This window comes from Siniperca chuatsi, linkage group LG4 (genome assembly GCF_020085105.1).
Source record: "Siniperca chuatsi isolate FFG_IHB_CAS linkage group LG4, ASM2008510v1, whole genome shotgun sequence".
Lineage (NCBI taxonomy): Eukaryota > Metazoa > Chordata > Actinopteri > Centrarchiformes > Sinipercidae > Siniperca > Siniperca chuatsi.
Genome location: NC_058045.1, coordinates 4,330,100 through 4,357,619, shown reverse-complemented (window position 1 = coordinate 4,357,619; position 27,520 = coordinate 4,330,100). Strand labels below are relative to the sequence as shown.

Genomic DNA, 27,520 nt, shown 5'->3' with positions numbered 1-27,520 from the left:
GGGGTGCCCCTGAATTGATTTAGAAATGCACTGACATTACTATATTTTTTCATTTCACTCAAAGTAGAAACACTCAAAGTACAAGTAACTCAAAACAGTAGAAGAACAGTACTTGAATAAACGTACTTTGTTAGCCTATGTAATCATGTTGATGTTGTAGTTGGTCCAAGTGATGCTAGATCTGACTATACCTTTTATATACAATATATATATAATTTATTGTTGATTAGTTTCAACTGACATATGTCACATTATGAATGAAGACTGTTTAAAATCAAGCAGTGGTGAAGCATAAGTACAAGCTGTACTTGAGTACAAGTTTGATGTACTTTGAGGTTAATTGTGTATCTCTATTTTATGCTTTACCTCTATTCCACTACATTTCAGCTGGAAAATTTTGTACTTTTTTTACTCCATTAAATTTAGCTGGCAGCTATAGTTACCAGTTACTTTGCACATTAGAATTTTACATAAAATCTGTGACAGATTTATCAAAAATGACATGATTATAGATTAAACTATCTAACACTAAGTATAACACCAAGAGGGGCCATTCTACTGCCAAATGAGTAGCCTGCTTTTATGTTTGATACAATAATTACATTTTGCTGCTAATACTGTACTTTTACTTAAGTAATCTTTTAACTGCAGGGCTTTTACTAGTAATGGAGTATGTTTATTTTGTGGTATTGCTATTTTTACTTTAAAGTAATAGATCAAGGTAGCCCATGTCTTCCATGACTAAAGTTAAGAGAAACAAAAATGCCTGTTCAGCCATCAAACAGGTATCCAGTATAAAGTACATAATTTTCTTCTGAAATGTAGCCTGGAGGGGTTAAAATCGACCTATAAAGTGCCACAAAATATATAACCATACCCAAGTAAGTACAACATAAAGATTTTTCTTTCCTGAATGTATATTGGAATATTACAGTCATTTCATTAAAACTACCATTAGTGTGATAAAGTTACAGTACACTTAATGTAAAAGGTCATGACATGATGATATATGATCATATAAATGCTGCTGTGATTGTTTTTATTATTTGTGAGTTTTAACCGTTTTGTTAGTTTGTTTACTTTAAGAAGTCTCACTTCCTGTGGTGGATTACCCATGATGCCTTGCTGCAGCTATAAATACCCCCGCCGTGCGTCACTAGACCGTAGATTTCACTGCTGTAGAGCGAAGCTGTGAAGGCTAGCCTGTCTCCCCACAAATAGTCGCACCAGACTTTTAGTGCAACAAGGTTTTGTCTTAATTTACGGATGGTGAACTTTTCTGTGGAGTTTTTATCCAACAGTAATAGTTTTAGTTGTGAAAAAGGACCTAAAGATCCGTGTTTCCTCGAAGCTATCATGCTGAACACCGAGGAAAGGTAGGAGGATGCTAATATTCTTCTAGAAACATTAAAAACAGACGTTAACATTTTTTTTTTTTTTTTTGTCGATGTCAGAAATCCAACTTAGTCTCGTATGTTTGTTTCAGTTGGTGTGAGGTAAACGTTTATAGAGTTGGGCTTGTTAAAATAGTTTGACTTTACTTTTACCTAGCATAGCTCGCAAAATAGCAGGAAAACAAGTGCTATAATTATTCGAGAAATTACCAAACTGACAGATCGGGCGCTGTAAACAGACATGACATGCACAAGAGCTGCTTGTTTTATGTTTGCATGATGACATCAAGATATAAAACAGTGTGTTAAATGTTTTTTGTTGTTGTTTTTTTTACTGTTTCTGTACATACAGAGTTGGAAGCTGCATCCAGAGTGATGCACTAGACGCAATTTGATGTTTTGTGTACACCACAAAATGATCCTTAAACATATTATGGCTGTGCAACGTTGAAATTATATAAACTATTACTCATTTTAGTAGTGTGGTGGCTGCAAGGCCATTAAAGGTCTCCAGATCACACTTTAAAACCCCAACCAGGATACGTTTTTTTAAAACTCAAATCCCCATTACAGTACATTTTCTAGACAGGGTCACAGAGACACTACTGGTGAATAGGGTAACATTTTTAACTAGATAGATAGATATAACCATGAAACTCCCCCAGTTGATTAAGACAATTTTTATTTTTTTTAACTTAGGGTGAATTTAGGAGAAATCTACAGACGCAAATAAACAAAGTGTAGTAACAAACACATACATGTGTATTTTGGGCGTTTTCTTTCCACTAGTCTGAAAGAAGACATGTTATGGAAACAAATTAGCCCAAAATCTCAAAATTTACCAGTACAAAACGATGTTTTTGCCTCCCCTTAAATGGCAAGTATGAAACTTTTTTCCCTAAGTATCATTGTTTGTTCCAGGAACCTGCAAGTTGTTTCTTGTTTGTTCAAATACTGTACGAAAACAACAGTTATTTTCAGTTTTATTATCGATTAATCTGACAGATGTCGAATAACTGATTAATCGTTTTTAGTCTGTAAAATGGCTCCAAGTAGTAAGAAACGCTATTAAAAGTTCACAGAGCTCAGGGTAGCTTCTTCACATTACCTGTTTTGTTTAATCGACAGTCTAAAACCCAAAAATATAAAGTTTAATGTCATTTACAAAGATATTAAACAGAAAAGTTGCAGATCCGTACATTTGAGAAACTGGAAAAGACAAATGTTAGACATCTTTGCTTTATAAATAACTTTAATGATTAATTGATTATCAAAGTACTTGGCAATTAATGTTGATCAACTAATTGATTAAGCAACAAATTGTTTCAGCCCTAAAGAAATACTGGAGAAAATACACTCCAGCCTCTTAAATGTGAGGATTAACTGATTTTCTTTTAGTCTGTAAAATGGCTACAAGTAGTAAGAAACAGCCATTAAAAATACATATAATTTAAAAATCTCATAATTATGTTATTGATCAGATATTTATTTTATTCATAAACACATACCAATGAGGATCCCTGCGACCAAGATATTTACTGAATGGGACATTTTACAGTTGAAATGTGCTTTCTGGAGGACAAACTATTTAATGAAGATGTTGGTTCTAAACTACCACAAACATATATTTGGCATTTTTGTACTGCAGTTTCAACTTGTAACATATCAGCCAACATATAGAAAACATTAAAGAGTTAAGTTGAAGTTTTGCTTGGGGTAGGCTTCTCTACCACTGTACATACTGTACTGAACAAGGTAGTAGCATATTATTACCTTCACTTTTCCAATTTGTGACCTTTTTTACAGTGTGCATGTGCAATCCAGTAGTGACTTTATAGTAACCTTATACTGAACTTTCCTCCATAGTAGTCCCATAGGGATTTTGTGTGTCGCTGTGGCAGTACCATGTCTTTTATTATGCAATATGTCTTTTTTTTATGTGAGAACTGATAGTAAGGTACACCTAAGATAAATCATTTTATGAGCAATAGCATGGGTACATTGTAGCCTGTGTCTTTTCTTTTTCTTTCTCTGCACAAAATCAGAGGCATAAGCGTTGTTTTTGTCCTCTGTGGGTTTATCATCTGACACGCAGGGAGGGAGCGGTCCATTGATGCTGTGAGCCTGAGCAGTGACTATATTAGCTCTCTGACTGTTATGGCCCTGTCAGCTAAAGGCATCAACTGGCCTACATCAGCCTGGTTATATAACTCCCTCCCCTCCACTGGTTCACCTCTCAAGCATCAATGGAATCTGGAACAAGTTTTTAACCAAGAGCATGAGGACATTTTTGGCAAGTGCGGACATTTAGGCCGGTCCTCATAACTTCAAAGGGCTATTTGAAGGTTAAGACTTGGTTTCAAGGGTTAGGGTAGAATTAGGTTTAGGTTAGGGTTAGGCATTTAGTTGTGATGGTTAGTGTAAGGAGCTCGGGAATGCCTTATGACAGTCCTCACAAGTACAAGGATCTGTGTGTGTGTGTGTGTGTGTGTGTGTGTGTGTGTGTGAGACGAGTACGTGGGTGCTTTCAGTCAGAAACAGCTGGATTATCTTACCTTAGCTAACTAAGTGCCCCTTTAAGGTACTGACAGACTGATCTCTTCAGTGGTTGCTGTGGTTTCTGAAAGATTCTGGATCAGAGCGCTGTTGAATTTTCCGTAACGAAACCAAAACATTAACTGTGCCAACCAGTTTCAGCTGACATCTGGAGTTGTCAGCCTTAGCTTTCATACAGTTGACTGCAGGCGAGGCTGTGATACAAACCATTAGCATGCACCTTACAGGCTTGAAATTAACACATTGCACTGGAAAAAAATCCCGCACACTGGCAAAACACTTGGAAGAGGCTCTTTACATGCGGAAAAGGATAAATTTTAGAGCTGCACCTGAGGATTATTTTTATTATCAGTTAATCTGTTGGTTTTTTTTCTTGATGAAAGGTCAGACAGTAGTAAAACATGCCTATTTCCCAAATCCCAAGTTGACTTAGAAATTGATTGTTTTGTCTGAACAACAATCCCGACAACCAATTAGAGCTGAAACAATTAATTGATTAGTCGATCAACATAAAATTAATCAGCAACTATTCTGATAATTGATTAATCCTTTATGTCACTTTTTTAAGCAAAACATGGTTCCAGCTTCTGAAATGAGAGGATTTGCTGCTTTTTCTTAATTACATTTTTTTTTTTTTATTTAAACATCAGCATAAACTTAATATCTTTGGGTTTTGGACTGTTGGTGAGACAAAATTTTGGACTTTCAGGGAGACAATGGTGGACATTTTTCACTATTTTCTGAAAAATGTATAGACCAAATGATTAATCTATTCATCAAGAAAATAATTGGTGGACAAATCGTTAGTTGCAGCCCTGCAACTAACGATTTAGTTTAATAGTTTAATATCTTAGAAGAAAACCAGCAATTTTTGCCAATTCTGCTTAAAAAATACTTTTAATCAATTATCAAAATAGTAATTGGAGTACTGATTAATTTTCTGTTGATTGTCTAATCGATTTAAGCGACTGATTGTTTCAGCTCTCATAAATATATTACATATTCAGAAGGTGACAAAGTGGGTGAAAAAATGAAGGAAAAGTTTGTCTGTCATAGCACCTTTTGTCAGCATAACTTGATATTTGTTATATGTTGTCCTTTTTTTTCTGACAGTGTGCGGGAACTATTTTCTGTTTACATTGGCTACACGGACCTGATACTACTTGCTTATTCGGAAATGAACACAAACGGATGAAAAGAGTTCATTGTTTCCAGTTTCTCTCGAAGTGTTTTTTGATTAAACAGCCTTGTTGGCAACTGCTGGTGTCAACTGCTGAAATACGGTATAGAAAGGCCGTCAATGTGGTGCACCACCCAAATCACAAATGCCACCACAGATAGTTTTGTGTCGGTCACACCCTCTTTGCTGTTGGCTTTGTTGATGAATAGGTTGGTGTTGTTTCCTGCCAAAGCTAACAAGCAATTGACATGCAGGCTCAAATGCTGCGTTAATAAGATGGTGAAATATGGCGTTGCTTTACTGTTAGGGCTCATCACTCATTTTGGTGTCATACTGTTATTTATAGTTGCAACAGGGTTACCAAACCAAACAAATGCTTACCAAACTTGGATTCCACAAACTACAGTCAGCCTGTATTTTGGATGGGGCAAATGTCTGTTTTTAAAATTGCTGTGTTCTCCATATTAGTTTTTCACAGTTTGCTGGCTTTATGATTGGCTTGGATTATATTTTTACAATAATTATTGCTTTACAAAGCAATAATAATTCTACTCTACCAAAGATCCTGCATACAAAGTTCCAGAATAACAAAAGGAACATTTGTTATTTGCTTTAACACTTTACTTATGTGAATATTCTGCACTGTACTGGTCTGGTTATATAGACTTGTCTTCTGTGTCTGACCAGCTGTACACAGCCACAGTTTGGGTCCAGGGGTCGGTGCAACAGGTTCTGACAGGGAAACGTCTCCATCCACACTCAGGTTTCAGAGCACGTGTTCCTTTCCTGTTTCTGTCTCGACATCTTTTCCGACACGCTGCTCTGCCAAACTTCCAGGGGTCGGAGGAGGTCTGAGGACTCTCCTGTGTACTTTCTAGTATACAACAACGTTTATGCCTCCAACCTAAATCATTTTCACCAGTTTTTTTTTTGTTTTTTTTAAGGGGCTAACAAGCTTCTTTATGTTGACAATCTGGGTTTAAGTTGAGTATTTTTCCATGACTAAGCTGGTAATTATAGTGTTAGAAGTCGGTTTGGTGTGTTTCGGTCGTCTTGGAGGACCTACCAGAGCGCTTCCTGTTTTGGTTGAGTTGTGTGTTTCTTGGCTGTTGGCTACACTCTGCCTCAGCAGCTGGCCAACCCGGGCCGTTCACCCCCTCAAACAATTCACCTGAATCAGTTCTCAAAACAACTCGCAGCTCAGGAAGAGCAAACTGGCAGTGGAAGCGTTCATCCTTCGAAAGAAGAAAAGGTTTCTCTTGCATACACACACACACACACACACACACACACACACACACACACGCTCTCACCCCCCCGGCAGAATCGCACGATGACGCACTTGGCATCTTTGATTCTCACTGCAACACACAGATGATTAAATCATCACCGACATATTAATACAGGCTTGTGAGCGTGCTTGACCTGCACATTGGTGCACAGAGGCTGTTTCACCCATCAAGTCGACCTTCTTTAAAAAATGTAACCTATATTCTGTTTTTAGGGTGATCTCGTGACCTATTGGGGGGGCTAAAGGCTACAGCTCGAGTGCCATCATGGCACAGGAGGGCAGGGAGGGTTGCTTGGAGTGTGGCTGAAATGTCAGAGGACGAAAGTGCTGCCTTTCAAAACAAGCTGACATTTCCATCAAGGACAGGCTTTTATGTCCCTCTCTGAAAGGGAAGCTGGAAAAAGAGAAGCAGGTCTTGGCATCTCGGCGAGCGTGCTGATCTCTTCCTCCATCTGTGTCCTACCTGTCGTCCCGATACAGTCTGTATCAGTTTTGTTTCTGGGGAATAAATGAAGAGAAACCCTTGGTGGTCTAGACTGTTTTTTTTTTAAATGGTGCATTGCCAACATTCACCTCATTCCAAACTGCACTATTTTTAGATTAAGCTATACCTGCTGTGACTGCACCTTGTGTTTTACAGTAAGTCAGTAGTGTAACTAAATACATTTACTCAAGTACTGCACACAAGTACAATTTTAATGTACTTTAATTAGATATTTAAAATGTTTGCTACTTCTAATCCACTACATTTCTGAGGGAAATATTATTAATAATAATAATAATAATAATAATAATAATAATAATAATAATAATAATAAAACTTTATTTATAGAGCACTTATCAAAACAAAGTACAAAGTGCTTCACAACAACATATTGCTTCAGTTACCCTACAGTAACAAATATGATGAGACAGCTGATCTTTTAAAGAAGAAATCGTGGTCAGGGAGAGCAGGGCAGAGTATTTACGAACAGACTTTAATGCTTCAGTTCATATGTTGTCTCAAGGAAGTGTAGAGACGGGGAACGGGAGCGTGCAGTTGGTGCTGCAAAGTGAACAGGCCAGGTATGATGAGTTTTGTTTTCCACTGCTCACTCTCTTGGGTGGTAGTTATGCAGATCAGGTCGTCCAGGTTACCTGTCGGGTCTGCGGGGAGAAACTGTGGCAAAGCTCCTCACTCTACACGTAGCTGATGTTTTTCAGTGACTCTCGATATACCAATATTCGCTTACAAACAGGTTGGTCCACCTGGTGCAGTTCCAGACGGGAGAATGTGTCAGGTTTCCAAGGTGCAGGAGTCTCTCTCGAGGACAAAACTGAGGCAGGCTGTGGAGGGTATCTGCTCATCTAAAAGGCCAAATTTTGACAAAAAGAGAATCCCCAGCCCTCATGTCCAGGCCCGTCTGGCAACGTCAGCCGGCTGCCATAATGTCTGGCTTGAGATACACGAATGTAACTCAAAACGCCGAAGATGTGTGTCCCTGAAAGCCTTGCAAGCTATTTGCAGAGGTGTTTACAGATCACGGGCTTGTTTATGATACATGCCTTCCACCACATGCACCACCCGTCAGGGACTCTTTGAATGCTGTTATAAATCATAAGCTTTAATTTTGTCTGTGTCTGTGGCTCGTCATAAACAAACGGCCTGTGATGGATTTTCAGGAGAGTCAATGAACTGAAACTTGCTAGAAGTAATTCAGTAATTTGCACAGCGTGTCCACATCACATGCCTGTTGGCTTTGTTCTTGATTTATGCATTATGATTTGTATCGGTTTGAATTTTGGTCACAGGGTTGGAGAAATATGCTGAGATCTATATATAGCCAACCAGACCTGACTAACTGGACCACAGAATATCAGGTTTAAAGCAGGCACTGAGTTGCAGTCAGTGTGCTACTTCTTCTGATTAGAAACTTGTATGGCAGTTTCTTCAGTCTGAGGCAAACATTACAATATTGCTCATAGGAATAAAGAGAGTTTGTACATAGTTTGTACACTCTGTCCTATGTTTGGATAAACTGTTGGAAACCTGAAAATGACATGAAGGGATCCAACATATGAGCAAACAGTATGATCGCGTTAAATCCCTCTGGCTGTCTGCTGTGCTGCAGAGGTGGGACATGATCCCACAGGTGCTCTATATTTGCTAATTACAGGGACGTGCTTAATGAAGTTTTAAAATGGGGCTGTGTGAGTGAGGCAACAAGCTTAGAGGTTTACATCAGTAGCAGAGCAGGATTAGTCATCATGCGTTTTCAGTTTCAGTTCTGTCTATTAGAATTAAAGATGCCCTGTGGACTTCATTTGCCTCCCAGAACTATAGTTCTAAAGCTGGTATAAATTGACAAAGATTTGGATTAAAATGTGTGCGTTTAGAGGGTATTTATTAGTTCCACACATTGCATAATTTATCTTGCCATTGTTGTCACCACTGTTATTATTTATCATTATTATTTATTATTATTATTAATAATGTTATTCGGCCATGTTAAAAACAAAAATATTAGAAAAATAAAACAAGAATAAATAATAAAATAAACAGCAGACATACAGCTAAATCATAGTAACAAGATAAATAAATATTACATGTCCAAAAAGGAGTAGGAAGGAAGTGTGAACTTATCGAGTCCTTTAACATCATTGTGATCATCAATACTAAGTGCAGAGTTCGGGGATGTTGCACTGGCAGTGTTGAGATGCTTTGAGAAGATTACTGGAAAAGAGAGACTGTGTGTGGAAGGATATATCTTTTTTTGTAATTTTATTTAGAGATGATCTGAAACATTAACTGATTTCATCTTTCTCCCTTCCAGTTCCTGGTTAGCGGGGTCTCGGCTGCCCAGCTCCATCCCTCAGTCTCCGGGGCCTCTGTGGTGCTCCTGATGCCCCTCACCCACAACTGAAGATCCCGGGTGGGCGAGGGACTGTCAGGGATCACTCTCTCGGCGTGCTACTACACAAGGTGACAGTCCTCGACTTCACACAACAACACAGAGAGCTGTAGTCCAATATTTGTAAAGCTTCCTGGCGACCTAGAACCATGCATCTCACCTGAACTGCAGCGATAAAGAGCCAAAACACTGGCTGAACTCCTGTAAATGTGACGTATACCACAGCCCACTCTTTCCATCAAAACTGGGACTTATTAAAAGAGAGTTGGATGATATAAGTCTTTGTCCCAGATTGGTATTTTAAAGGCTTTTTATCTTGAGATAAAATAGATTTTATAAAAGCTAAATGGTGTTAAAGGGTAACGATGGGGGAAAAAAATGTGCATGTGTTGTTCTTATTTGGTGTAAGCCCTTAAGGTAATAATAATAATAAGTGCTTCATCCCTCAGGGACCACTCTGACTCAGCGCACTGAACACAGGAACACCTTGCTAATGAGTAATACCTTCATTTTGCGTAGCTGTTTTTTTTTTTTTTTAAAGCTTAAAAATTCTTTAATCTGTCCCCTACTCATCATCTGCACCTGCGGTGGATTTAATGCATGAATTCATTCATTCACCTAGTTTCCTCTTGGTGGGCTCAAATTTTATAATATAAAGTAATGAGTTCATTTACTTAATCAACATCAGAAAGTAATATAATCATTTCTGTATTTTTGTGAACATCTCCACAGAAACTGCTGTGTCCTCTCTACTGTGTGTGTTTGTGTATGTGCACGTGTGTCAAGTTGTACCCCAGCCATGTGACTGATTGTCCCCGGGGATTAGAGATTTAGGATCAGACAGATCAGACACAACTGTCATATTAACATCCTCATCTGTCCTCAGCGAGCAAAAAACCTTGTGTAACATTACCGGTGTATCAGATTTGTTCACAACCCAGGACACAAACTCACATAGACTTTTTTTTATTTATTGTTAGACATGAAAGTTATGGAACACAGTATAACCGGATTTACATGTCTTCTCCCCCTCAGATCCAGTAAATGCAGGCATTTGGCAGAAATCAAATTACCCCAATTATTAGACAGCTATGAATGCAAGAACTTCTGCAGGGAGTAAAATAATGTACCAAATGAACACACATTTAAATTCTGGACATTACTGATGTGTAAAAATGCGCGGACAGTACACAATCTTATGCCTGACAAAATATCTGAAGACCAATAGCTCAGAAAATTAATAAAGGCAGAAGTGGTTTGTCAAATCACACATCAGTTACTGTACAGGACTTTGCTGCTGCAGACATGTTACTCAGTGCTGCTTCTTCAAAATACCCATGTGACCACAACCACTTCCTCTTTGTCTCATTTTCACTTCAGAACTGCTCTCAGACACAGAAAGCTTTCTTCATACTCAGCATTTTATTCTTTATTTGATTTTTAAAGTTTAAAGTGCCCAGTGGTGTGGTGGGTAAAAACAAGCTACAAACTCTGATTCAAATAAACCCATTAAAACATTTTAACCTGCTATCACTCCAAGTTTGGTGACTTGGTCTTTTAACACACTAGACAACAATTAAGTCTATATTAACTACATTATTATTATTATTATTATTATTATTATTATTATTATTATTATGTTGTTGTTGTTGTTGTTGTTTTCTGATGATGTAAAAGGGTAAAACATGTCTGTGTTTTGAGTTGTGATCAGCTGAGAAAGAGACAAAATGCAGAACTTAATAATTAAAGCTTTTCCAGTATGTATGTGACTATAGCTCAGATATATAAGGTCAAATTATGGATTGGGCCTTTAAGGTTCTTTTTCTCCAGACCCTCATTTGCTCAAAGCTTTCTCCAGTTTTAAAATGAATCTTAGCATTTATGCTGAAAAATAATATTGAATCGATTAAACTAAATCTCTCGTTGTTTTTTCTGTCCACCCTATAATAATCCAGGATGAGAAGTTAACAGTGACACAGGCCGCTCCAGTGGGTGGGAACCCCTCTCTTCTCTGCTTCCACTACCAGCTGACTGAGCGCCGCTCGGCCTTCTGGGATACGGCTCTATCAGAAGACAGCCTCTTCCTGGAGATCCCTGCTGGGGTGCTGGTGGAGGGGAGCAAAGAGGGGTAAGGATGTGTTAAGACTCTTTAGTTGAAATGCATGAAGCGTTTTTTTTTTTTTTTCCCCTGTAGAATATAAACCTGTCAAGTCCAAGCAAGTCAGTGGAAGTCTGCACACCAGAAAGGTTGAAATTGTGCATGAGAGGCTGTTGTCGTCATGTTTTAAGGCTATCGGTGTGCCCCAAATTAAAATGGATGCCAGCAAGTTTCTGTTTTCATTGCCTGTCTTTCTGTTTGGCTGTAATCGATGCCAGGGCAGAGTAACCTTGCCTGCCGTGGGCACAGAGCCAGTCGTTTGAGCAGACAGCTTTGCAGCTGCCACTGCATTATTATGTAAAGTTGCAGCGCTTATGTAAAGAGAAAAAAATAAAAAACACTTTGTGTGCGTCATCGCCACTCCCCTCGTTCACCGACTGTCTCTCTCTGTCTCTGTTCATGTCATCCTCAGGCTAACTGCTCTGCTCGAGTTTGCAGAAGAGAAGCTCAAAGTCAACTATGTGTTCCTGTGGTTCCATAAAAGCAGAGAGGATCGATGTAAGAGCTCGTTATTTTTAAGAACTGTTTTTTAGAAGCAGGGTTTTCATCTCACAATCTTTTTTTTATATTGATTTGAAAATATGAAGACCTTTAACTGTGTACCCAGTCAATATTAAGGATTTTTTTTTTAACTTAATGTAGAGTGCATGGCTGGATTAACCAGTAATGGGGATCTGGGGCAAAAATGTCTTGTTGGGTCTCTGTTTAATAAGTAGGACTCAGCGTCTGTTAGCGTACATTAGCATAAAGAAGAAGAAGCAGGGGTTAACAGCTCTCTCGAAAGTTAAACATAACACCTAGCGACACCTCTAAGCCTCACTACTTAACATGTTGTATCTGTGCACAAACTGAAACATAAAAACAACGATATGTGGTTTTAGGGAGCGTTGTGTGCTGGAGCTATTTCTTGACAAACAGTTTATCCAACCGCAGAGAGGGTTGCCAGATACGGTCGGTCAGCACAGGTTTTGGTATAGTGGTCTGAACAGGCACAGTTCTAACTTTACTGTGACAACAAGAATCTGGACGCTGCATGCAGCTCAATGCTCCCTGCTGTTGTTCGCCAAAGAAATAGTTCCAGACGTTGCTCCCCCTAAAACCACAAATCAGCTTCAACTGTAATTTATTGTCTCCAAAGGGAAATGTGTCTTTCATCCAGGTGAAACACAGAGCAGACAGACCTGAACATAAAGCATAATAAAATACATGAAACGTATTACAAAAATGTATAAAACACATGCTTTACAAACATCTAACCATCATCATCATCATCCCACCCAAAGTCACCATCATCACCAACCAATCAAGATACAAATACATAAGTGATAATCAGTGAGCTTGGAGGTGTTCGTAGGCATATTTTTCAACTTTGGAGAGAGCCAGGCTAGCAGTTTCCCCCTGCTTCCAGTCTTTATGCTAAGCTAGGCTAACTACGTTATGACTGCAGCTCCACAATTTTCGCACACACATGAGATTAATATCGATCTTCTCATCTCACTCTTGGAAAGAAAGTGAATAAGTGTATTTCCCAAAAAAGTTAAACTGTTCCTTTTTTAAAACTGCTCCTTTTTAAAAGCACTAACGCAGGACACTTCTAGTGCATATTCCCGAACAAATTTGTAATTAATCAAATGACCAAAAACGAATTAACATGCAGTGAATCTGAGACCTCAGGCAGGTTCATGATTCAGGTGACTTCAGTAGAGCCTCTGACACTCTTCTTGCTTCCTCTCCAGTGTCAATCATCAAGACGTTCCACTACATGGGCTTTGAGATGGTGGAGCCGGGCAACCCCATGGTACCGGCCCGGCCTGATCTGGCCTTCATGGTTTACTCTCTGGACAACAGCAGCTCAGACGAGGAGTGACTGCCACACCGTCTCCTGACACCTCCCTCTCCCACCCTTACCCCCTCCCTTCCCTCCCTCCCTCCCCCTTACACCTTCTGCCCATTTTCTTCCTCAAGCAGTCAAACCCGCCTCAACTCTCACTCTGAGGCAAACCTCCCTCCCAAAAATCTTCATTACTGAATGGAAGGGGTGTCACTTTTTTTTTTTTTATAGACTTGTGATTTAAGGGGGTGTTTGGGAGTGGTAGGATTTCCATGTGACATAGACACCCCCGCCTCCCCCCCCTTCCCCGAGGATAACTGCAGATTGGAGAAACAGGGAGTGGCGAACTAAGTCTTTACATGCATCGTGGGATTTTGGCTTTTTTTTTTATTTTTCCTGCTTAATGATTCGTCTCTTGGCCACATTATTTGTTTGTGCTGCCATCAACAAGACAAACAATCAGGAGAAGGTGGTGTTTTACATTAAAATTCAGCATATCTCTCCTCTGACAGCTTCAACCTTTTTATAAGGAAAGAGCCTTTAGTTTGTCTTTGTGTGTTGTATACCATGCAAGCGGTGTTGGTAGGGGTAAAAAGAGGAAATTATGGGTTTGTTATGGGCAATAAAATGTTGTTTTGCTTTATAAAATAGATGGGTGAAAGCCTCATCTGTTAAATTTAACATTAAAGCACATGTAAACATTTCTTTACACGTCTTCCTGATATATGTTAAGACATCATTCCAGCACGTCAATCACTCTGGAGTTTTAAATTTTTTAGATCTCGTCTGCCCAAAACAATCTAGCCACAAATCTGGAAATACCCTGTTAGTCTCTTCAGACGTGTCAAAGCTAAGAAGCAGCCTGCGTGTTGAATGTCGCAACAGGGTAGCTGCCAGCTCGCTGAGGCAAACAGCTTCTCTCCTCCTCGTCCTCTGCGTAATAATCAGCCGGCCAGGCTGATGGTGTGAGTTACTGACGTGCTGGAGAGGAGGACGGCCTCACTGTTTCATTTTGCACGTCACACACAGAATCAAACGTATACAATAATATAATAATTGTTGGTGTAAGATGGTCCGGTTTAAAGAGACGCTCCACCTACTGTTACTTTGCATTAAAATGTACCCATGATGTTTGAAACTAGCGAAGCTTTAGCCCCAGTCTGTGCCTCTGGTGTATTTCCATTACATTCAAGTTACAGAGCTGAACATTTGTTTTTTTGAAAAATAAATAGCCTGCGATAGTTGTTTTAAACCACTTTCAGGATTTTCAACACGTTGTTCTGATGGTATTTCCAGAATCCTCAAAGACTCTTCTAACCATCTGGATGAAAAAATATTCAGTCTGTTTCACGATAAAGATTTTTAACCTGTTTCTCAACAGGTGCGGCTAAATTTCCTATCCAGGTAAATTACATTATGTCCTTGCTTGTTCTGTACAACACAAAAAAGAGGTTTTTTGTATAAAATTGTACATAATACAATTTAAGATCAATGTAGATAAATATAACTGATAACAGAACTGTTTTATTTGTGTTTCATGTTGTGAAAATTTAGCACGGGAGTGATGTCATTTCCGGCTCCCATCTTTGTTTAGAGAAGGAAAAAGAAGCACAACTTGGACTGGAAATCTTTTTTTAACAATCAGCAAACAATATTTTAACAATATTCTGGAAATATCTCTGAAAAGAGTTAAGTTTTGTTAAACAACCTGTGTATTTATTTATGTTTGGAAAAATGGATTTTAGCACTGAGTGGAATAATGTTAGTAGGCCTATGTGAGCGGCACAAACTGGGGCTAGTGAAGCTTCGTTGAGCCCTGTAGAGTCATCAGTAGTGCTATCCCCCACCTGTTGAAAGCTCGATTTGAAATGAGGCTTTTTGTGCCTAAATAGGAGAGTGCAATGTTAATATTTTTTTACTCTTGAGTCTTATTGGGGAATGTGTCCATTTTCCATATTTCATCCCATGCAGATTCAGACCCATGCTATGGGTGAGAAAAGGAGCTCGTCGTAGGGGCACGACAGGAGCACTTCAGGTGATTACCATATATGCAATCAGAGTAAAAAACGCAGGAGGAATCCTGTACAGGTTTTTTTTTGTTTGTTTGTTTGTTTTTAAGTTTTGTGACTTTTACAAACAAAACGCCAAAGAATCCATTCAGTCTGTAACAAGCTGTTAACTGAAATTTTACGAAATTTCGTGCTTTTCAAAAATCAGCGCATTTAAACCTAGTATGGTATGTATAGCAATATTAACCTACATTCCCCATGCCAGCCATACTACCTGTAACACCTCACAGAAACATGATCGTAGTCTGTTCCATGTTGGTGTTGGGATGGGGTGGGAGCCTTTTTCTTCTGCATGTGTTCAGATCATACGAGTCTTCGTTGCTACTGATTGAGCCCTGACTATAAGCTGTTAGGAAATGTCGATTATATGAATTTTCTCAGAGGTATATTTTTATGTATGTATATTTCTCAAATGTTTACTGTGATAGTTTAGGGATTTATTTTTTGTTCTCAGTGACATAGTTAGCAACCATTCGATGACAATCCACACTTGTATACTCTGGAAGTTTTTGTCTTGGGGGGGAAAAAACAATAAAACTTGTTATCTAAACTGGTGTTTTTTAGTTCTCCTCCATCTCTCGCTCCATCAGAGATGAGCCCAATGAGGGCGGTATCATCTGCAAACTGGTGACTGGAGGTGCAGCTGTTGGTGTACAGGGAGAAGAGCAGAGGGGAAAGAAGCCATGGGGGGCTTAGTTCTGAAAGCAAGAAGTGTTGTACTACAGTAAACATCCAGAGGGAACAACACAGGAAGCAAGCCAAATTGAGAAACCATTTTTGAGGCCTTAAAATAACTACAGTTATACAAGCAGGACGCCATGGCAGCCAAATGACCAACAAAAGAAGACAAATGCGCCAAAAGCCACAAATGAAACAGTCTGGAAAATTCCCTGTTAGTGTTGATATTTAACCACCAGTGGTGTTACAAAACATTGTCACCTATAAAATGTGTCTTTGGGCCCCTGTAAATTGAATCTTTCTGGCTAAAGGGCAGAGGCATATATTTATGTGTGTATCTTTCTCAAATGTTCACTGTGATAGTTTAGGAAATTTTTGTCTTGGGGAAAAACAATAAAACTTGTTATTTAAATGGGGTTTTTTTTTTCCTCCTGACAGATTTGGGTTTAGGGTATGTATGCATGTGTATAGTTGTCACATGTTTTCTTGCCATGGGGCTTAGTTACGGCAACTGTAAGTTTTACTACAGTAAGCACGCAGAGGGAACAACACATGAAGCAGGTCAAGGTTATAAAACTGAGAGACCATGCTGCAGGCCTTACAATAACTACAATTATACAAGCAGGATGCTATGGCAGCCAAATTAAGACTGATGTAAGATTTTTTTTATTTAAAGTTTAAGTAGAGCAGCAATGATGAGGCAGATTTGAGTGAATTAAAGTGTTTTTATTTCCAGGAACAGTAGTTGTGGGAAGCTCTGTTTCAGTCGATCGCTAACTCAGGCGTTAATCTCCAACCAGCTCAGCTCACAGCACATTACAGCTCACTGCTGGCTTCTCGCCAAAGACTGCAACAACCTCCCAAGTCAGTTGATCTAGAGATTTATTTTCAGTGCCTTGGGCCAGGATGGACTCACCTGTGCTATATCGGCATCTCTAATACAGCAGCAAGCTGTTTTAAAACCTTTGTTGTCTCCTCCTGAAGGAGAAAAGCCATTCAGTCTGTGTGCAGAGCCTCAACCTGCAGTACAGTGGCCCCGAGGGGGAAATAACACAACAGCACTGGACGAAACACATCAACACATTGCAGAAAACACTTCAACCAGCAGCATACATGCGCTCAACACAAAAACTGAAATGTTTCGTTTTCAGTTTAGTGTATTTTCTGTTTTGTTCATGTGTTTTCTAAAATGTTGTCGTTCTTTCTTCTTTTTTTTTTTATGTGTTTCATCCAGTGTTGCTGCGTTCTGCACCTCAGGGCAGCGGCAGCTGTGGTGGCAGCTATCAGTCTGGGGCCTTGTCATTACCTTTAGAAGAAGACAACGCCGCAAAAGCCACAAATGAAACTACACATCAAGACTGTCTGGGAAATTCCCTGTTAGTGTTGATATTTGGCCTCTAGGGGTGCTACAAAAATGTGTCACCTATAAAATGTGCCTCTGGGCCCCCCCTGTCAGAAGCCCCACCCCTGCTGTTTGGGGCCTCATATAAGTGCTCCTGCCTCCCCCACCACCAGCAGCAGTAAAATCTGAAGTCAGGTATTCAAACTGTGTCACTAATCTCCTGGACTAAAAAAAACAGGCAGATTGTCCCCCTCCTGGCCTTAATCTTATGTTGACTTTATATAAACTCACCTCAGATTGAGGCTGATAAGTGGTTACCACATCAGCTGCACTCACAGCATGGCATTTCTCAGAAACTGCCTATGTATGTCTCAGTTTCCAGCATCCGTTTAGCAGAGTTAAAACCAGTCAGTCAGCAGCTAATCCCCTCTAAAGAGACTGACACTGCTGCAGAGCTCACTGAAGATCAGATCAAATGTAATGTGAATGAAATGAAAACCCACTTTTCTGTTTTTACTCTGTATTATCCCATAGAGTCCTGCCATAACTACAGTTGACAAAATAATCTCACCACAAGGTCCATTTAATGGCTGTTCTGGAGCTTTTGATCAGGGAAGTTTGAACTTCTGCATGGCAAAATCCATCTGCTGATAAAGATCATGTAATATGATTGAAAGCTCAAGAACAGTTACAAAATGGACCTTGAGGGGAAATTGTTTCATCAACTGCCGTTTCCAAGGTCAAGAGCGAACACTGAACGTCCATGTATATTGTCTTTAAACCTGCAATAACTGAGTTTTTGGCCACTTGGGGAAAGTGGAAACAAGTTGTGAACACAACACTGACATATCATCACCTTTTAAGTTGATATGGTGAACTTATTAGCAAACAGTTGCTTATTTACACATCCAGTGGTTACGGAACATTATCATTCATTTGGAGCCTGCCGTTCGGTGCCGACAGGTAGTGTACAGTGGGTTTTTAGAGCTATTTCGCTTTTTGCGTCTGAAAATGACGCTATGAGAGAGTGGTTAAACAATGAGCTGTAACTCATTATGAAGCTCGGTAAAGCCGAGGGGGGCTGCAGATTCGGGTGATAACTCTTTGTAGGTTAATCACTACGAGCGACCACTTTCACATTGTCGTTTCATACATTATTATAAAAACATTGATGATAGCTGCTTTAAATTAATGTTATTGCTATATAATGATCAAAAAGTGCAGACATATTGTCCTCCGCTTATTGTCCAGACTCGAAAAATAGGAAGTTAATTTAAAATTAGATAAACTTCCTTTTTTACATTAAGGACTGGAAAACACCCAGCACCCTCCTCTTAAACAGAGATGAACATATTTATCATTGTGTAATCGTGGTCTCCTATTTCATAACAGTTTAAAGTATGCATTACACAATTCATGCAGAATACATTAAGACCATCTGCCCTGTCCTAGAACAGAATGAGCACACACATTTAGCTGTAATCCCATATTGATTTCAACTGTAAATCCACATAAATCATTAAAAGTAATGGACGGGATAAGTAACAACTTTTAAACCTTTGAAGTGGGTTGAAACAGACTACATTTTTATCAAGATTTTCTTTTAACTACTCAGTTATTGCCCAGTTTAGTTCAATCACTTCATGATTGAAAAGTAATAAATAATACTTGTAAAAATAGAGTGTTTTGAGCTTTAACTGCCAAACACCACAACAGTGAACACGTAAAAATGTGAAACAGATAAAAACAACTAAATAAGAAAAAAATCTGGATTTATTATCTGGATTTATTTGAACAAACAACACAAATGCAAACACACCTAAAAACTCAGTTTTTACATCCACACTCACAAGCCCACGTTCGTTTTCACACACAAAACTAAAAAAAAAAAAGTGTGGGTCAGCGTCACTACTTGTCCTTCTCCTTCTGTTCCTTGTCTTTCTTGTCCTTCTCGGCTTTGGCCTCCTCCGCTTCATGCTTCTTGATCAGCTCCTCGACTTCCTTCAGCTTCAGCACTTTGATGCAGGTCTTGCCGTTCTCGCGGGTCAGAGTGGCGATCTCCACTGAAACGACAAACACGGAGACGGTGAGGAACCAGCTGCTGCGCCGTTTGCTACGGCAGTTTACTTTAAACTCTTAAAAACTGAGCTTTTATTATAATGTTTCATATTGCAGAGGAAGATAATGTATAAGTGATTATGTACACTTAATGTATATTTCAGTTAGATGCCGTGTCATTGTTAAGATTTTTGGAACATGTTAGAAAAAGGATGTTTAAAGGAAGTTACTGCCTAGTGATCACCTGACCTTCCACAAAACAGGTTGACCAGGAATAATCAGCTGATGTCTCTCACTGTCTACGGTGTAGACTTGCCCACATACCATGTATATTTAAAAAGGTAAACAAATGAAGCCACAGTGAACACAACATATTATTACCATACAAAGCTGTTACGGTGAAATAGTTAGCAAACAGCGGCCTGTTTACACAGACAGCAGATACAGAGCTACATTGTCATTCATCTGGAGTCGTGTTTCACAACCACCTGATAAATACAAGTCCAATATTTACTCTCCTTTCAGCTTTTTGGTCTCCACCACCTCATGAGGGAAATATCTGTCTCTTTAGCTGCCTTATGTAATGTTAAAAGGATGGCTCATATAGTCATTTGACTTATTGTTAAGATAAAAATATTCATTATTGGTTCTTTTACTGCTTTATTGTTGGTTGTCTGACTATATACTGTTTTCTGTATGCTGATTGTGTGATTGTTTTGATTTCAAGTCTCTCTTGAAAAAGAAAGTTAGTATGACATTAATTTGCTCTAAGCATATCTATAGTTTTTCAAATTATAAATCTAAATGTACATCTCTTTATCTAACTACTTAAATCTGCACCTTTCTCCGCAGACAGCTTGCTGACGTCCATGGTTTTATTGAGAACTTTTATGGCAAGAGCAAGCGCTGCAGAAAGTGTCATCTCTCCCTCCTTGAAATCCTGCTTCAGCATGGAGACAGCCGCCTAAGAGTCAGCAAAGAAAACAAAGAGAGACAAAAGTAAAAATCACCCTAATTGCAACAAAGTCCCAAAACACCATCCTTCTTGTTAGTGCTGCAGAATTTACGTAGGAAGACGTGCAAAATGTTCTTCCCATCTGCTTTCAGTTGTGAAGATTGCATTTCCACCAGTTTTTCCTCTTCTCTCAGACTATTACCGGCAGCTCCTGTACGGCTCACTGTGTGAAGCACACTAACACTGTCAGGATCAGGTGTGTGTTTCCTCACTGGAGACACCCAAACTAAACCTGCATGCACTCAGGGCACCTCTTGGGCATAAGTGATCACACAATGCTCTGAGGCGGCTCTGTTACCCACAATGCTCTGTGTGCAGCCCTGTGGAGCCCCACTGAGATTAGCAAAGGCACCATGAATCAGGACTTACACAATTAGTTGCCCCAAGAGTCAGCACTAAGTAGGCCACTACTTTATTGTTTATTGTGAGCATCCAGTCCTTTTCACGGCCACTGTGTTTAGAAACTGTGCAGCTGCACCCTCCAGTGTCACTGTGTGGAATAGTTTTATAATTCCCTCACTTTTGTCTGGACACAGCTGCACAGTGTTCAAATCCAAATACATCCACACACGCCTCGGTTTCCTTTATAATTCAGCCTATTTTAAATAACGTAATTCTTGGACAAGAGCTTTGAAGGACTCCTGTGAGACTTACAGCGCTGTTGTTTCCGATGCAGGTGGCCTTCCAGCCTCCGTAGTTTCCACTGGGGTCACTCTGGTAGAGCTGGAAGCCATAGTGTTTATCCCAGCCCATGTAGAGCAGCGAGACTCCAAAGGGACGCTTTCCTGCGAGAACAGACACACAGAGTGACGTCATAACACTGATTCAGCTGAAGTGTGTCTGCTGTTCCTAACTTTGATTTTTCAACCTAAATACTTTTGAAAGTTTTGTAACTTATTATCTTAATATGACAATACTTTCATATTACATCAGAGTGCTTGTTTTTGCCACATGTGGCAGAAAGTACAAAGACAGTACTTCACACTTATTTATGTGCAATCAAACTGTGATTTTAATTTCAATAATTTGTAGTTTTAGAATCCCATATTACAGTATTTACACATCTATTAATTCAAAACACTCAGTTGAGTTGAATTGGTTGTTGATAAGTTGCAAAGAGTAGAGTAGTAAGAACAGAGTAGAACAATTTTCTCAAATGATCAAAACCAATGTTAATGAGTTATTATCTTGATCACAACATCTGACAAAGTAACAACTATGCAACACTACCTTTGTTGCAACGAGGGCTAAACATTCAAATGTGCAAGATGCTAAAGAAAATTCTGGTAATTTTCAACCTGGGTCTAATTCTCACAATTCTGACTATAGCTCATGCTAACTTTGCACTCGCCTCCTCGACTGTAGTGATTCAGGAAACTTCAGTGCAGCAAAACAATGTATATAATCGGGGCCAGCAGCGTGCGGCTCCTGCAGCTTTCCAAATAAACGTATTTTACATAAATCATTTCAAATGCTTGTCTCTGAGTCCGACCAAACATACAGAAACTAGCCTCCTGGATTAGTTATTGTAGCTAACTAGATATGGATCTACTTCTGGGGGAACTTACCAGCTAAGCAAATTAACCTGCCTATTTATCCGCTCAAACCGGTTTGTTTACATCTGAGAGGTTGTGGGTTGCTGTCAGCCAATGATTTGGCCCCTGTATAGATTATCTCAAAGCTGGTCTCGTCAGTATGCAAACTCTGCATGCAGATGAAACACTTGTCTGTTGCTAAGACAGAACTGTGTGGTGCTGCTTTGTACCTCCAAACTGGGTGTAGGCCTGTTTGATGTCACACAAAGCTGTGACCAGCTGCTCGCAGGGGATTGGCTCCTGGTACTGCAGCAGGTACCTGGAACAGCAACACAGATCATCACGTTCATATTCATATTTTGTCCCACTAGAATCATTTGGCTGCAGCAGAAAGGAAGAAGACAGTGTCCCTGACTGGAGCTTACCTCTGTGCTATAAGCCTCAGCTCATTGGTCAGTACGTTGGCATCTGATGTGATTCCTGCCACGCTGCACGCCATGTCTCTGCAAGGAAATGGGAAGATGTAGGCTCACTGCAAAAACGGTGATTTTTTCCCTCTGTATATTTGACAATCTAATGTAACTGTTAATACCAATCACAGGATAATACAAGCTGTTAAAGAAATATGTCACTGTGGTTTTAAAAATGTAGGTTGATGAAAGTCATGAATAACTTAAAAACCTTTTAAAGTTGTAGATCTGTAAACTATGAACATTTGCACACTGCCAACCAATGGCATTAAAATACGACAATAAGGCTGAAGCAGAAGTAACTCACTCATTCAGCTTGTAGATTTTCTCTGAGAAAAACACTTCATCCAGCAGCTTGTGAATGTTCCTCCTCTCAGCAGCCAGCAGCACTCCATCATTGGCTAAAATTCCCAGGCAGGTGCCGGCATGGCCGATGGCTTCCATGGCATACTCGACCTGATACAGACGCCCTGCGAATGACACACAGGGCCGCCAAGATGAGGACGCAAGCACAAAGCACTGAAAGGGCACGAAATGTAAAAAAACAAGATGCCTGCTCCTGGCGTTAAAGAGTCAAGTCATACGTATGGTTGAAAGATTCTTCAAAAAAATGATGGTGAACTAAAATAAAAACCAAATGGAGGAAACACAGTAAACAACTTGCATTAGAACTCTTACCCTCTGGTGAGAAGATGGTTGTTCGTGAATCATATCGACGGGACTGAAAGGAAACAGAAAACAGATGAAAGCTAACTGGAACTTACGTAACTTAAAGATTCAGACCAGAGACAAGTAATTAAGATGATTTTGTCAGGGCTACTCTAGGAACAATAAGTCAGATTTCTCTTATAAATGTCTTTCACCTTCGACTACAAAATGTGGCCATAACCCCATACAATTCTGTTGGGTTTTCTCACTGTTAGCCGTTACTTCTCTGAAGTTTGTTTTTGTACATGCTGAACAGTATAGGCTATAATTAATTCTGCTTGTTGATGAAATGGCTCCTTGGAAACATGAGTGTGTGAAGTCATCAGTAGCTAGTAGACCAGTGGATCAGATTTGATATCTGACAAGTGGCTTGTAGAATGGATAACCCTGCAGTCTACAGCCAAAATATACCATTGTTTAATTGACAAAGTTTGTTTTGTCATCTGCATTTCAAGTTTGAAATCCTGAATGAACTATACAGATGAGTAACTACTAAAGGAAAAGCCTGAAAAATAAAATGAGTGGAATTATAAATAATAATATGAAATATAACGAATGCAGATGCTTCCGTACAGGGCACGGGGGCTCCCTGAATGGTTTGAGGAGTATGCAAATGATGTGAATCATGTGTTATGGCCTTCACAGTACCCAGATCTCAACTTCATTTAATAGGTATGAGAGATTTTGGAGCAACATGTTAGACAGTGCTCTCCACCACCACTATTATCAAGACACCAAAGGAGGGAATATCTTTTGAAGAATGGTGTTCATCCCTCCAGCAGAGTTCAGACTTGGAGAATCCAAGAAAAGGTGCATTGAAGCTGTTCTGGAGGCTTGTGATGAACTAACACCTTCCTGACACACTTTGTTAGTTTTTCCTTTAATTTTTCACCCATCTGCATGTAAAGGTCTTTTGAGGAACGTACACAGCTTCTGTTTAATGCAGCATCTACATGTAAAATTCCCGGCTATCTAATGGACAAATAATAATTGAAATATTGTTTATCATTCACAAAGCCCAGGTCCTATCACAGGACCATGGGGAGTTATGGCTTCAACCTCTTGTGAAGGAGCTGACTGTAACAATGCTTTGTTTCTCACAAGAAGCTAAGCAGCACAGCATCAATACAAATACAAATCAACTCACCATTTTTGGAGACTGCAGTCAAACCCTGCCACTGTGGAAAACAAATACAAAGTTCATCTGATTGTCTTCATGAAGACAGTGAAGTTTACTGGAGCTAACCAGCTAGCTTAAAACATTAACTACAGATTTGCTTGGTCATCTGCGGCTGGTTGTGTCAGTGAAAGTGAAAGAGACAAAACTAAGAATCGCTAACGTCTGTCGTGTCCAACAGTAGGCTAACTAGTAATCAACGCGCACTGAGGTTGGTATTAAACTCCTGTATTAGCTCAAGTCGTTCAGGTTTACTTTAATTCCTAGCCTTTAAGAAAAGGATCATTCCTAGCTAAACTGCTGCCCAGTTAACTGTTAACACAAATGGAGATGAATCAACAAAATGTTAGCCACCGCTGCGCTTCACGCTTTCACACTTAGCTAGCGACTAGTCTTTTTTGTAAATATTTTACACAAGAACCAAGAATGAAGACATTAATGTTAAATATGACATTGCTATAATCTTAACTAACAAAAAAATAAAATGCTTACCGCTTACAGAGCTTTCTATAGGGCGCGTTTTGATGACATCACCAAAAGGCGCTGTGTTGACGACATTTAGGCGCGCCTCTTTATTTTTAATCTTGAAAAACGAGCATCAGCATCTGAAAATGAAAATGGCTGTATTAGCGGTGGAGGAAAATGACAGAGGTGCAACACCTTAAGGATGTTAACAGTAGGATACAGTTGTCTATTATCTCGTGACTTCTCTCCGTCCAAACTACCTTTGAAACTTTCTACATATCAACAGCAAAGTTATGTTTTGTGCACAACTTAAACCCTCATACAATGAAAGTTTGGAGCAATGAATTATCTTGTCCAAAAACAAATCCATATTCTTCAGAAATTACAACCTTTCTAGCATCAATTTTGTGTCTGATTTGTTTGATGATAATGGACGTATTGATAATTAATTTTAACTTCCCTGTTACCTAAAAAAAAGGAGTTGCATGTTTAAAATAAATTGCACAATAGGACTTAATTGAATAATTGTAATAAAACCTGGTCGTTACCATATACATTCTGTACAGAAATCCATAAAAAAAAACCACTAATGTTTTTATTTGACACTTTGCCAATATTGATGTCCATCATACTTTTTACCAGAGCCACATACTCATCTCTTTTACTATTTTCATTTTACTGCAAAATTCTGGGCAGATTTTATGTGATTTTCAACATTAGCTATTTACACAATTTAGTGAACGACATCATTTTATATGTTCGATGTACATACCCCCAAAATTTAATTTACTGCAAATGTTATGGTTTTCAATGGAATTTTTTAACTTTTTTAGAATCCCCACGTTTACTATTTTCCTTCAGGATGTTACATTTTTGCTAAACTCTTGAAAAGTACATAAAAACAAAAAGAGTATCTATATAATTGCATTTTTGAATTAATTTAAATGGGATGTCAGTATAAGTCAGAACTCAAGTCATTGTGGTTCCAATAAATGTATTAAGTTCTGATTCATAGATCTTAAAGTGCATTTTGTTGCTTAACTTCCTTCAGCTGTTTCATATTATGAAATAGGGAAAAAAAAACAGAAGTTATTTGATTTCTCCTTTCTGTGGCTGCTCAGATGGAAGTCGCTTTCACACATGAAACTCGTAAACACATATGAGTGTGCCCTTTTGTACATTGCTTGCTGTAATCATTCCTCCTGTTCATACTGGCCATTAAGAGTTTCCTTCCTAATGCAAGTCCACTGTAAGTGATGGGGGACAAAACCTACAGTCCTCGTTCTGTGCAAAAATACATTCCAAGGTTTAGCTGAAGTTAATATGAGGCCTAAACAGTCTGGATTAGACAAATAAAGTGGATATCTTCCAAAGTTTCAGGTTTTTTTAGCACCAAATTCCCTCTCTGTTCCTGTCTCTCCACTGCAGCTCAGCAAGCAAACACTGTCCAGGGAAACACAAAGAGGGACGTTTTTACAAAAAACGTTTAACGTTCTCTTTCATCTCTTTCATCGGAAGTGTGTTAGTAAGGAATCTTTTAATGGCCGGTATGAACAGGATGAGTACAGCAAGTAAAACCTGTTTTAATGTTCGTATTGGCATGTGAGTATTGTTTTAAGACAGGCTTGAAAAAATGGGAACCTATCCTATAACAACAACAACAGCATCAAATTGCATTAATTACACGAAAACAATTTACACATCAGAAGCCTGTCAGAAAGTTACATTTTAACCGATTTCACAAAAGTAACTCACTCATTCAGCTTGTAGATTTTCTCTGAGAAAAAAGCTTGTGAATGTTCCTCCTCTCAGCAGCCAGCAGCACTCCATCATTGGCTAAAATTCCCAGGCAGGTGCCGGCATGGCCGATGGCTTCCATGGCATACTCGACCTGATACAGACGCCCTGCGAATGACACACAGGGCCGCCAAGATGAGGACGCAAGCACAAAGCACTGAAAGGGCACGAAATGTAAAAAAACAAGATGCCTGCTCCTGGCGTTAAAGAGTCAAGTCATACGTATGGTTGAAAGATTCTTCAAAAAAATGATGGTGAACTAAAATAAAAACCAAATGGAAGAAACACAGAGAGGATGTAGGTGTGGATGAGATCACAGAGGTATTTTGGAGCCAAGTTATGAAGAGCTCTGGACGTAGTGGAGCTTGTCCAGGTCTCTGTTGGGCAGTCCAATTGGGATTCTGTTACAGTAATACAGGCGAGATGTAACAAATGCATGGATGAGGGTCTCTGCTGAGTCAGGAAGTGACGGCCGTGCTGATGGAGTCTGGAGATGTTCCTCAGCTGGAAGAAAGCTGGAAGACTCGGTGGAGGATTTTAAGTGCAGTTCAGATGAAAGGGTGGAATGAAAGATAATGCAGATAAAACTGGCATTTGAATTTAAAGCCTTTGGAACCATTGGTGTATAATATGTGTGTGTGGTGACATCAATGAAATGTTGCTTACACACCTGAATCACCTGAATCAGAAGCTAGTGTTTTCTTTTCAATTATGAGTTTGCTTTTTCTCTGGTGCTACAGGTTAGTGCTATACGGTATAATAAGTGTTTAATGGGCCACTGACTTTATGCACTTGTTGTTATGAATCCAGGAAAGTATCAGTTTGTGCATGTGTGTTATTTCCGATACCTATTTTAAGTTGGCTCTATTTTTGTTCTTGGTTTCGTGAGTCACAAAGTCTACCCA

At 39.2% G+C, this 27,520-nt stretch overlaps 2 protein-coding genes across 4 annotated transcripts; one reads left to right on the top strand and one right to left on the bottom strand.

Annotated features, from left to right (window-relative positions):
- Window positions 1-1,149: 1,149 nt before the first annotated feature.
- On the top strand, window positions 1,150-15,920 carry oaz2a (ornithine decarboxylase antizyme 2a). The gene is given in 6 exon segments (XM_044192751.1): window positions 1,150-1,376; window positions 9,235-9,301; window positions 9,303-9,383; window positions 11,268-11,440; window positions 11,883-11,968; window positions 13,207-15,920. Coding segments are annotated over 6 exon segments (648 nt in total). The 5' UTR covers window positions 1,150-1,266; the 3' UTR covers window positions 13,338-15,920.
- Window positions 15,921-19,158: 3,238 nt separating this feature from the next.
- psma4 (proteasome 20S subunit alpha 4) lies at window positions 19,159-26,753 on the bottom strand. Of its 3 annotated transcripts, XM_044192748.1 has the most exons (9): window positions 24,846-24,930; window positions 24,324-24,354; window positions 23,147-23,189; window positions 22,776-22,938; window positions 22,424-22,501; window positions 22,229-22,317; window positions 21,118-21,248; window positions 20,289-20,412; window positions 19,159-19,453 (listed from the first exon to the last, which is right to left on the bottom strand). In XM_044192748.1, exons 2-9 carry the CDS (start codon window positions 24,324-24,326, stop codon window positions 19,299-19,301), a joined length of 786 nt encoding a protein of 261 aa, XP_044048683.1. In that variant the 5' UTR covers window positions 24,327-24,354; window positions 24,846-24,930; the 3' UTR covers window positions 19,159-19,298. The 3 variants fall into 3 exon arrangements, with proteins under 3 accessions (XP_044048683.1, XP_044048684.1, XP_044048685.1); XM_044192749.1 differs by lacking the exons at window positions 23,147-23,189; window positions 24,324-24,354; window positions 24,846-24,930 and adding an exon at window positions 26,617-26,753 and having other exon boundaries at window positions 22,776-22,831; XM_044192750.1 differs by lacking the exons at window positions 22,776-22,938; window positions 23,147-23,189; window positions 24,324-24,354; window positions 24,846-24,930 and adding an exon at window positions 26,574-26,599.
- Window positions 26,754-27,520: the final 767 nt, after the last annotated feature.

Bases quoted from the DNA above. Each gene is read 5' to 3' on its own strand.
- psma4 (XM_044192748.1), bottom strand. The intron at 22,939-23,146 runs GTAAGAGTTCTA...TGTCATTCGCAG, and splicing joins AACCATCTTCTCACCAGAGG to GGCGTCTGTATCAGGTCGAG. The intron at 22,502-22,775 runs GTGAGTTACTTC...ATTTCCTTGCAG, and splicing joins AAAATCTACAAGCTGAATGA to AGACATGGCGTGCAGCGTGG.